This window comes from Pyrgilauda ruficollis, unplaced genomic scaffold (genome assembly GCF_017590135.1).
Source record: "Pyrgilauda ruficollis isolate IOZ18807 unplaced genomic scaffold, ASM1759013v1 scaffold24, whole genome shotgun sequence".
NCBI lineage: Eukaryota > Metazoa > Chordata > Aves > Passeriformes > Passeridae > Pyrgilauda > Pyrgilauda ruficollis.
In genome coordinates, this window is record NW_024523648.1 from 5,900,583 (window position 1) to 5,912,921 (window position 12,339).

The window sequence follows — 12,339 nt, forward strand, 5'->3', positions numbered from 1 at the left end:
ACACAATTGTCTTAAACAAAAAAAAAAAAAAAAAAAAGACAAAATTCCCTCCCTTTTATTACATTACTGAAGTAAATGCCAAAGCAAAGCAAAAAAACCCCAACTCTAGAGCAGGATAACTCCTAAGTTGAAATACTATTTAGGAGAAATACTTCAAGTTCATGAATTTTATCTGTAGTATTCTGCTCAGAACCTATGCTTTACTTATATAATTGCAGTTATACAACTCTCAGGACAACCTTCTGCAACTCAATTTTATTTTCCTATGCTATGCACTTTAATATAGCTATAGCATTATCAACTATTTCCTCATTGCACACTAGAGTAACACATGCTATCAGAAATACTGTTTCAGCAGACCTAGGAAGGACTGAAAAGAAATAAAACTCTTTTTCACAGCTGGAACTGATGCTATTTCTATCAGGAACAAATTTAAAAAACCACATGATTACTACTTCTGTAATGAATTTTCATCTTAATCCAACATTTGTTCTCTAAAGGAATATTTGTCCCTTATTCATGTATAAAGGATAAGTAAATTAATGTTTTTTATTTTCTATTTACTCTTTCAGATTGCTTGAAACACTGCTATTACAAGTAAACTGCTTAATTCAAAAACCTTACATCCTTGTTCCTCACCAGGAAAAACATGCATTGCAGACCAATGCATGGTGGAACCAATCCTAAACACTGCAAAATTATTATGGAACAATGGCTACTACCTAGCTCCACTCTCTTTTTCCATGCTATGCATTCTCCAAATTAATTAAAAGAACAAGATGTTAATTATGAATTATGTCCTCAAAGCTGAGAACGCTACTGTACTGACTTTGCAATAGCACTTTTTAAGCTCACCTGTAACCAATTTGATTAATGTGATCAGTGTCTAACAACATCTTCCACAAGAGACAAAGGAAAAGCGGGGATGAACCTTGAGCAGAGAAGTGTGTGATTATTTCATTCTCACTGGTCATCGACTTCCATTTACGGTATTCTTCTTCCACATTCTTCTTCAGATTAAAACGGCTTTCCTGAGGCACGTTGTTCTGCTTGAAAAACACCTGAAAAAAGCAAGCTTTGCTGTGACTGAGAGCCTACAGTAAAACATTTGAACAATAAAATTTTGCCTGATTTAGCACTGTATGGGTTCCTACTTGCTTGTACCATACAGCCTGCTAGGGGCTGTATGTTATTGCACTGTGATACCTCATTGACTGTTTTGTCACTAACAAAGCTACCATGGCAAACTGCCACAAGTAAAAATGGTTTTTCCCACTTTTTATTTTATTTTTTAATTTTTAAACCATCTGATCTACCTTGCACCAGAAGTATCAGCTGACCAAATCTGACCTTAGAATTCTCTAGGGGAATGTAGCTAACACATTTCTAAAGAAATAGCAATGTTATAATCATGCTGCATTCTTTAGGGACTTGAGATTAATGCAGTCTAGACTGGGGAAGAATCTCACCAACTCACAAAAGGCAAAAGATCTTGTTAAGAGAATAAATGCACTGTATTTACAATAGTAAAGTCTTCAGGTTTAAACTATTACCTGCAGAGGAGCTGGAAAACAGCTTAGTGTATGTGATGCCCAGTTATGCGGAGTGAAACTCATGATAGTCTGCAGTATGTCCTTGCACCAAGTTCCCTGAATTGAATCAGAGCCTGTGAAAAAGTCTAGAAAATGGATTTATGGTATTAGAATTGCTCCTTTTGTCAACATATGCATCAAGGCTCTTCTAGTCCAACAGTTTCCTTTTTTTGTCCAACTTCTCCCAGCCCCTTTCTTTAACTTTATTTGCTCTACAGAAGACAATGGATATTACCTTTCTTATACTGTTAACAATTAGAAAATTGTAAGGTTTGAGCTAGAAATAAAGCAATCATGATTTTAACATTTTGTATTTAATTTTCTGTAATGTCACTAAAACAAGCTTCTGCTGATTAAATGATTAGACTTTTAGAAAAAAATCCCGAGGAAGATAATGATGGTGAAATTGCCAGGCACCATTTTATACTGCTTCAGAAAGGCTGCTCAGAAGTACCTGCCCCAATTAAGCTGTAGAAATGAAAGCCTCATTCTCCCAAACCTTGGGCTGATTTCATCAAAGCTGAGAAATGGTTAAAAAAATAAAAGAAACCAACACATAGAAGTTCTTTCCCTTTCAAATCACCTCCACCTCCAGTCTTTGTGAATCAGTTGTTCTAACTCTCCAGTGTGTCTGCAGACTAGAACCATAAAAAGGAGAGAAAAACATCTCCCTCAAATCTAACAAAAACCTGATCCATGTCACTGCACACTGTTAAAATTTCAAAAGACACAAGGAAAGCTTCCTTATTTCTCTTCCCAAAAAAAGAAACTCAATATTCAGACTACTTTTTCTTAAATGCAAGCTATAGAGGCGGTGGTTCCTGCATGATCAGCACAATTGCTGTGAGTATTTCATGCTATTTAAATAGCATGTATTTGTAATCAATCCAAGCGTTTAGATTTAAAATAATGAAACTCAAAATAAGACACCAAAAAAACCTCTAAAACCTAGTCACAGTGTGCCTCTGAATAAACTTTTAAAGAATGTCTTATTGTCTCTTCAATAATAGCTTTTTGCCTAAATACAAGTAGTTGGAAATTAAAATTACACTTTTTTTTCCAAAACCAGAAGTGCATGGGATATGTTTTATGACTAGGTCATTACCATGACATTCTTTTGAACAGTACTTTAGAGAAATGGTTTGACTACAGCATTTACTGGGATGTACTGCTATTACCTGTCACATGTGTTGCCCTTGCCAGAGTTAAGATCAAAGCCCTGTTGAGTTCTTCTGATTCTGCTGAAAGAACTGTTTTGGGATCATTGAGGAACCGTGTGAACTGTGGTTGGACTTCTGAGCTGCCCAAAGCTGTGATTAGCCTTAGAGCAGTACTCTCAACACTGAAAGAAGGAAACAGTCCAGTTAGCAAGTAATATTTATGCTGATGCTTCTAAGAGTCCAAAAATACCTATTTTTTCCTCCATTTACTCCTTCAAATAATACAGAAACATTTTGTTTTTTATGGTCTTAGCCTTTTGGAAAAGTTTGCTTTTTCTACTGTTTAATAAATTTATCAAGTATTTCAGCATCTTATTTTCAAATAAAGCACTCAAAAGTAGATTTAACAAAAATTCCAAGTGTAGAGACCCTGACAAAGAGCCTCAAGTATGTCCAATTTAGTCCCCCTTTATCATTTTTTGCACATCTTCATCTAAAGAAGATAATATAAATAAATATATGCAAAACCAAAATAAAAAGGCATGAATAATACATAGGAAGCGTCAAAGCTCACTACCATCTCCAAGTAGACAGCACTAAATTGTCCTTATTAAAGAAATTAGGAAGCTGAGGAAGTATAACTTTTGATTAAAAGAACTTTAATTTCCAGTGCTTTAGTTGGAAGCACTTTTCACACCACGTAGTTTGAAGTCATTGGAAAGATTTTTATAACATTGTGTCTTTGAAATGCCAAAGCCATAGTTTAGTTTATTCTAGTTGCATGCAGTGCTCATTAAAATTGACTAACATCTGTATTTTACAGACTAATTGACAAAACCAGACTGAGGTCAATAAGGACATCAAGGCCTTGAATTTAAGGAGAAACTCATCTTAACCTGTTTTCCTTGTGCTTAAAGGATAAGCAACCAGGCAATTTGAATTTGGACTATGAAATTGAGAAGCCTGATCCAGTGAAAGCCTGATCCTGTTCCTGCCCACAGCAAGAGCTGGAACTAGATGAACTTTAAGGTCCATTCCAACCTAAACTACTCTATGAATCTATTAATTTACTGTATAACTAGACTTTCTCTATATGAACTGATAATAATGAAGTTACTCTGTCTCACATACTCTCACAAGATTTATTGTACACTAAGAGTCAATGGACACTATTTTCACCAATTTCTTGACAACAAGCCCCAGATTCTACATAGAAACTGAATCTCATGCTCTTCAGCTTCGTTAACAGTAAGGTAAACTCAAAGCTTTTGCCTGGAATTACCTGCATAACCTCTCTAGACCTTCTCTAAACAGCTTTGTCACCCTTCTGTATTCAAATTATCCACTGTTTTCAGCTATCATGACACACCATAGGAGGGACTCCACTCAGGTTCACGAACAGTCACCACAGCTTTGCAGAAACTCTTTTTCAGATGCAGTGAACCAGATTAATTCTCTGACCTGACTGAAAATCAAACTTACATAAAAATTAAGTGGAGCCAACTTAACTCTTTTAATGGCACAGTCTCACTGGCAGACAAGCCAAGCACTGATTACAAGTAGCAGGCATTGCTCTTTATCTACCATGCAAGGAGCACTTCTTGGACATGACTGTCCTGTGTGCTGACTCATGACACTGCTGCCATGTGTGTGCAAGACACTGCCTCATGTGTCTCTGCAGAGCACTACTGCTAACATGCAACTGTACTGCTGAAATACGCCCTGCTGAGACACCCCAGAACAAGTCAGTCACAGAAGTAAGACTGGGAAGTGCCATTTAAACAGCTCTCATGAAGCTTTCAACAAGAAGGAATCTGACTTTATGGACAATGTCACTCACCAGAGATGAAGCTGGTTCTGATTAGTTTGTGGCACAGCAGCCAAGGAATGAAGATGGCTGAGGAGCTGGACTCTGTAATGAGGCTGGATGTGATGCATCCGATAGCTAAACATTTCCAGCAGAGTATGCAAAATTCCCCATGCATGAGATTTGAACACTGTTGGCAGAAGCTGACCTTATGGAAAAAAGAAGTTTGAAAGGTAAGTTTTACAACTGACCACATCTTGAAATACAACTACAGAGTACAATGGTTTTATTGGGCTGTAAAACACAGATATTTGGTTTGAAAAGTGTGTTACCTCCAAGGTGCATATGTGCAAATGCTGTCTGAAGATGCCCTGTATGTATACAGCTTAATAATCTTTTGAATGAACACACACAGCAGACATACAAATTATTTTAACAAGAGCAATTAAGCAATTAACTGTGTGTCTCAAAGTAACTTTGCTTATGCTTTTCCACTAAGCATGTTTTTACACAACACAGCACAACCAGAAAGGTCCTGGCCATACAAGTGATGGCATAAATCGACAGCAGCACAACCAGTCTGGAATTTACTCCAGCACTAGGACAACTTTCACAGTTTCTTTTATATTATACTAATTTATACATGCTGCATCATTATATTTTTAGTTTTACTGTGATCTCCAGTTGCCATTAAACGAAAATACTACTTAACAGAAAGAAAGGGGGAGAAAAAGGTTTTCTTTCTTACTGATGAAGCCTTTGATGCCCAAGGATTCTATTTCCATATAAACCAACAGGCGACTATAGGTTTCCACAAGAGCAGGAGCCAAGGCCACACTAGATTTTGCATGAGCCAGCTTAATTACCCTTGTAGCGATGCTGTGAATCAGACTGAGGAAAGAGAGAAAGTGTTTCTGAATCAAAAACACTGACTTCAAACTTAACACATTTTTAAAGTAAATTAATAGATCTATATATGACATGTCCAGCCACAGGAAGCCTTTCTGATGATTAATTAGCTACATACATATTTACAGGTTAAAAAGGAAAAGGTATCTGCATATACTGTACCTCATTTTGGCATGAACTGTGAGTGAGTCCAAGAGGTTCATTGGCAATGGGGTGATAGACCCTGATGCCATGCAATTAGTCCCTGGAAGAGGTGTCCTCATGTTGCCATTTCCATAAATAGTCTCTACTAGCACACCCATTGGCAAAGTGAAACACTCTGAATTGGTTGAGTAAGCATTGCACAACAAGGCAATTTTGTAGTCATTCATCTGTAAGCTCTTATTCCTTAAGCTCTGTTGCAAAAACCTGTGTGCCAGAAAGATTAAACATTAAGCAGAAAGAAGAATACACATGCGTTCCAGGAATACAGCTACAACAACCCTAGTCATAAAACCCATTATAAAATAGTGGAAAAAAAATAAAAATAGTTATTAATTGCACTACATCAAAACAACTACTTCTTATGCCACAGTTTCACTGTGTTATGATTTTTCTATATTGGAGAAATAACTCAGGAAAAACACAGTTAAAAATCACCTTTCCAGACAAAAACTGAACCCAATGTACTGCTTATCCACACTTTCCGAACCACAGCGCAACAAAACAAAATTGTCCATTTACTTTCAGATTCTCTATCAGTAACAAAAACTGATTATTCTGAGATAAAATATATCATTTCCGCTAGCTGGATAAGAACATTTCACTTTTTATGAAATATTTTGATTTGGAGCTCTGTCTTTTTGAATGACTTTGAAGTCACTCTACAGATAACCTTTATACAGCATCCCATCACACAATACATTCTGAATACAGACTTGGAACTGCCAATTTCATTATTCCTAAACATAAATCAAAACATAACAAAACCCCCACACTCACTCATGGTGAAGTTTAAGAGAATGAGGAATGGGAATCTGCAACTTGGAGTTGTCACTATGGGCCTTCCGGTTCAGATGAATCCAAATGCAGGTCATTGCAAAAGCATGAGTTGACTGGGGTTTGTTAATGTCAGGTACAGGAATATACTGAAGAAAGAACACATGAATGTGACATACCACATGGATTAATGTGCAGAAAACCAACTTAGATAGCCAGTAATTTTCAGTAATATCTAAGACCTTGGCAAAAGGAAATTCATGCTTAAGAGTATACAGTTTCCAGATATATATAACTGTATATAGGTACAAAGCAAATGCTTTTTCTCTCAGCCTCACACTTACACATTAATCAGAAACCAGTTATCTGCTTCCCTAGTAGATACTCAGTGGTTCAACAGTATTTTCTGAAAAATCTGAATTGTTCAGTGTCACAGTTAAACATTAATACACTTCTCATGAAAAGGTAGAGATACAACCCAAAATTAAAGTTTCGGATCCAGACTTAGCTACAGTACTGCCATTGGAAAAGGAACTCTGGCTCTCCCCTTTTGCCAACATCCACATTTCTTTCCCCTTGATGCAGTCAGTTACTGCTGCACAAACACCACTGACAGTGCAAGTGAGACAGCACCAATACATATCAACAGGATAGCAAGGCAGATTCTTTTAAGAGCAACGTCCAGAGATAACATTTTAAGTGCTTGTGAAACTGAATCTTAAAAAATGCTTCCTAGGATTCAATTTCACAAGCACTTAAAAAGCACTAGTCAAACAAAGACTTTGAATAAGTGTAACCTGGAGCCATCACTACAGCTGAAGTAAGTAGTCCTATTGCTCTTCCTGTATCTGATGCTGACAAAAGCAATTGAAATCTTCTGACACAAATTGTACTGAAGCATTCCTGTGGGTCAAAACTAATGTAGCAGGGGGAAAAACCGCTACATGAGTTTGATACATCACACACCTGTAGTTTTCTATCCATTCACCCAAAGTAAAAAGCACTATGATAAGAGTAAGCAATCAGGACTTCACACTGACACTGCTGCCAGAATTAAAGTTTAAGAACTTTGTCTAAGTCCCCCTTCTTCAGAAACTTTAATTCTAGAGGAATGTACAAAGCATGGATATGATTTGATTTGCCCCTGCAGAATGAATTTAAAGTACTATTCTGTTTCAGCCCAGATGTAACAATACAATTACACATTACTCCTTTCCAGTCTCCTCAGTGCTTTAATAAACTCCTCAAAACCTTAGTCAAACCAAAGCCAAGGAAGAGAGGAAGTAACACAAGTCTTTCTTGTCCCTAAAAACAAACGTGGTTACATGGATATGAAATCCTCAAAAAAACTTATGAAACATCTCCCCCCAAGTATGCAGCACGCTGTTCTAACAGGACTCAAGAAGGATAGTAGTATTGACTATGAAGGTCCCAAGTTTAATTAAAAATAAAACTTTTAATATCAGAGACTTACTTCTTTCTCAGGATACAGGAGGTCAAACAGCTTCATAACTGGGAGGAAGTCAGCCAGTGCATTCTTCTGGATGCTGCCAGAGATGAACTGGAGTAGCACCCACATCAGGTGGTCTCTCCCCTTAATGAGACCACGGCCTGCCAACTGTCAAGAACACTCAGTAACAGACAAATACTGTGTGCAGAAGAAAAATCACTGCAAAGATTCTTATAAAAGTAGAATGGCAGACTAAAACAGTTTAAGCAGAGAATTTTACAGCATGATTTAGGCAGAAACATACATTGTTTCAGAAAGAAGGGAAATAGGCACATTACTTGTAACACATGAAGAGACTCAGTGAGGGCCACAACAATTAATGGTAAGACTCAAAATGCATTTAACTCTTGAGGATCACTGCACTGAAAAACTAGCAACACTTCAATATTGGTCTTAAATTGTCACCTTGTAGCCCTGTAGTCAAGTATAGGGCAGTGAAACTGCCATTCCTAGCATCAGGCCACAGGCTTTATAAACTCCTACAAAGGAAGTCCATGAAACAAAATAACTTTGGTTCGCTTCATCTGGACTCACCTGGGTTGTTCGAGTTTTTTGTTAATTAACTTCTTTATCTGTAACAGCAACTCTCTAGTAACTAATATTCCACTCTTATCTTGCTTGCTGTAGTTTTATACTAGATTTGTACAACTGTGTTGTGTAATGCCTATTGTTTCAATGGTTTATAACAGTAATTACAGGAATATAGCCCTGGTAAAATTAATTTCAGGGAAAACAAAGACAGCAGAGAACTACAATCCATCACAAGTGGAACACAACATGCATAGTAAATTTTTATGTAACACGGAACTGTGGACAAATGAAGACAGAGCAATGTGTTGTGCATGTTGGAAACTGCATCTAAATAGCCACAAGCTGATCCTACAACAAGGTGAAAGAACATCCCTACCCTACCACCAACAGCATACAGCTCTCTCAGCAAAGAGCTCTGGAGGACTGGCATGACCACCTTTAGAACTATGACCTTGAGCACCAGAGAAAAGGGCAAGTACTAGTATCAGTTCAAATGGAATTATTACCAGGAAGTAGTATTAACTTGGGACTGTGATTGCCAGTACCACCATAATTGGACAAATTGCCTTTGATTGCTTGAGTAGATTGATTAGACAAACAGCAAGTTCCTACATGACATGTTTTTTCAGTGCCCAAAGAAAACAGAGCATTCACTCTGTCCAAAATTTGTTTGTAAACTGGATCCAACAGCACAGTACTTAGGTCTTCTGAATTATGCCAGTTTATCTCTTTACTCTAGTTATTAGCACACTTTGAATCCAAATAAAATGCAATATCCTGTAACTGAATACACTAAAAACACACCTAGCTCATCATAACTTGAGAATTTGACTTCTAGAGAGAACAGTGATTAAAATTTTAATTAATTCTTACACATAAGGTACTTCTTGCAGGGATGAGTGACACTTTTAAAAAAAATCCTGGTTTTGCTTTTTAAATCCCTCTTACCATGTGGGAGCGATACAAACAATTTACCTTTTGATGGAGTGACAGGACCATATGAGGAAAACTTGCAAACTGAAAGAGCACAAAGAAAATGAGCTGGCTGGAGAGATGCTGCCACAGAAGCTGACTGGTTCCACCATCATCAAACTTCTCTTCAGTCTCAGACCGTTCCATGGCATACACCACAAGATCCACCAGCTGGTCCTCCAGCACAGGGCAACGTTGCTTGTGCTGTAAGGCAGAGATCAGATACAGTATTCCAAAAGCCTTGCCATTAACTCCAGAACTTGCACAGCTGCAGTTACAGTACAGTATTTTGACAGAAGGCTGGGAAGCATGAGATGAAGTCTGAACTTAAGTTAAGGATAAGCCAGTATATTAAAGCTGCACTATGTTACAGGTCACAATGATTTTTTACATTTTATCATATATTCCATAATTCCCCTACTGTGCTCCAAAACACAGCTCATCAATGCACAGATAACATCTGGGGTTTTTTTGCTGTTTCCTACAATACTCAGGCAAAATGTTATTTCTCTGATCTCACACTCACAGAAAACAAAGCCCATTCTTTAAACACACAGGTGGGGGTTCTTTATTTGGTTTGGGGTTTTTTGCTGGTTTTTTTTTTATTCCTTCTTTTCTCCATTAAGTCAATTTCAAAAGTAGGGATCACCATAAAGAAAATGTATAAATTATACCATCAAATTCAGAGAAAGCATCCCAATACATAATGAAAGTATTTGATGACTAGTCTCTTTTTCACTCTCATATTGGGTTCACCTACTGCCTGCAACAAGCAGCAGAATTAACATCTGGTTAATACCCCTATAACTAGATACTGTCCTGTTGGCACAGCACCATAGGTTACAATACCAAAAACGTCTGAAAATTAACCAGTGCTGTGTTCTACATACTGTGAATAGAACAGAAATTACACATCAGAGTGAGGAGCCCCTCAGATGTTAGACTGCCACAGTCTTCACACTGAGCTGTGCAAACCCAGAAATAATTTAAAATACACACCATCTCTGATGATTTTTAATAATGATCAAATAAGGAATGCATTATATATTCAGATATATGCTGTTAGTACAGATGTATATAAAACAGGTCCACTACCAGTAATTTGGAACTCAGATTATAATCTGCAGTTCAACACTACCAAGTATAATGTCACACCTTACAAAATCCTCAGTGCAACAATTTTTTGTTATTATCCTGCATTTGTATTGTTACACTCATTTAATGTACTGTAACTAAGGGGAAAAATCCATGGAGACTTTAACTTGTCTCAGAAAGTGCTGGCACTTTGGAAATAATCTAACCTGATTGTTTCAATGCAATCTGTACTCAGGAATGGTCACATTTATTCATTTTTTAATTTGACCTGATGCCTGTAAGATAATGCAGCCTTAAAGAAAAAAATATTACTTTATGATACAAAAGAAAAGGAACTGAGCTGCTCAAACACTAATCATGAAAATGCATTATCCCTTTCTAGAGGCAAAAAGGTGTATGTAAAAAAGTTTTAAAAGATCACCCCAATATTCATAAAACATTTCAGGGATGCCTTAGATGAATTCTTTGACTTACTAGCCAGGCAGCCTAACAAAAGGCTAATATAAAGATATAATAAAAGTAAAGAGAGATGCTGAAAGGAGATGCTTGTTCTACCTTCATTGATGGTACTCTTTAGCTATGAAAAAAAAAGAGATTCTCTTCAATTAAAAATAGAATGCAAGAATTGGAAAAGTTGACAAAACACAGTGAACAGCATCCCCTGTTGCATGCTCTTTGCCAGCTCAAAACTGCAGAAAGCTACAATTCCAGCTGTGCTTTCTTGAAGCATGCTTAACACAAACCTCTAGGTAAGACAGAAAGCACCGATGATACCTTTTCTCCCAGTACGCAATGTCACTACCACAGACCAACCACGGTACAGGTTACAGAGAGCAGTATTGGCACCATCCGTTCAGAACACTTTGGGTCTTTTGTGGCTCGTTTTTCTCCCCCTCCCAAAGCAACTAATTATGAAGCAGAGCAGGGTGCAACAGACAACACTACAGACTAGTTTATAATCCAGCATGCAAAACTACTATGTACAGGGCTTGAAATTTAATACTTTGCTAAGCACTGGGTTAACGTCCAAAAACCTAATCATGTTAAGCTATATTAATTTGGAATAAAGCTATTCAAAGAATACAACAGGAAAAATATTACAGTTAAAAGGAGAGCCAGAATTTCCAGTAGGAATTTTTGCTATTCTGAACAATTCTAAGACTGGGAAAAGTTTAAGAGCCAGGAAATTAAATAAATGAATTCAAGCTTTTATTCTGAAAGCCACACTTTCATTGCTTTAAAAACAATTTTCCGTGAGAAAAAATAGCAGTACATCACATTCTATCCTCATTAATTTAATTTTCTGGCAATTTTTCTTTTCTGTATTTTCAGTGAATATACATTTTTGCAAAGAATTTGTATCTATAGTTTCGGAACTCTTGGAAATAAAATACTATACTGCACAGGAATTTGCAGGATTGGCCCTTGTTTTATTAATTGCTCATAAGTGAAATAAAAGCTCAGTTTAAACTGAGATGAATAAAATTACAGGTAAGAGCTGATTACCCTCATAAATAAGTAGGAATTCATGTTTTGGCATGGCTTAAGTAAAACAAAAACTAACAATAAAAAAATGAACACTCCAAATGCTGTTCTGGATTATGTATGAAAAAAATGTAGCATTCAAAAATCACTGTGCTTTTCCCCTAAAGTAAACATGACTCTAATTTCCACAATTTGGTTGAACAAACACATTCTCCATTTTGTTCTGAGAATAACATTTAAAGATCTGAAAATACATAATTTCATTTGAAACATTATTAAACCACAAAGAAATATGGCGGG

At 36.7% G+C, this 12,339-nt stretch overlaps 1 protein-coding gene across 4 annotated transcripts in view; it reads right to left on the bottom strand.

The window, feature by feature from the left end:
* Nucleotides 1–12,339, bottom strand: part of MED23 (mediator complex subunit 23) — a 37,764-nt gene that overhangs the window by 11,305 nt on the left and 14,120 nt on the right. For all 4 annotated transcript variants that reach the window (XM_041469892.1, XM_041469890.1, XM_041469891.1 and 1 more), the window contains 9 exons: nt 9,463–9,663; nt 7,921–8,064; nt 6,450–6,595; nt 5,631–5,876; nt 5,308–5,450; nt 4,593–4,767; nt 2,771–2,934; nt 1,554–1,678; nt 856–1,061 (listed from right to left, as the gene is read on the bottom strand). In XM_041469892.1, coding sequence (XP_041325826.1) covers nt 856–1,061; nt 1,554–1,678; nt 2,771–2,934; nt 4,593–4,767; nt 5,308–5,450; nt 5,631–5,876; nt 6,450–6,595; nt 7,921–8,064; nt 9,463–9,663 — 1,550 coding nt within the window. The remainder of the gene's footprint in view (nt 1–855; nt 1,062–1,553; nt 1,679–2,770; nt 2,935–4,592; nt 4,768–5,307; nt 5,451–5,630; nt 5,877–6,449; nt 6,596–7,920; nt 8,065–9,462; nt 9,664–12,339) is intronic.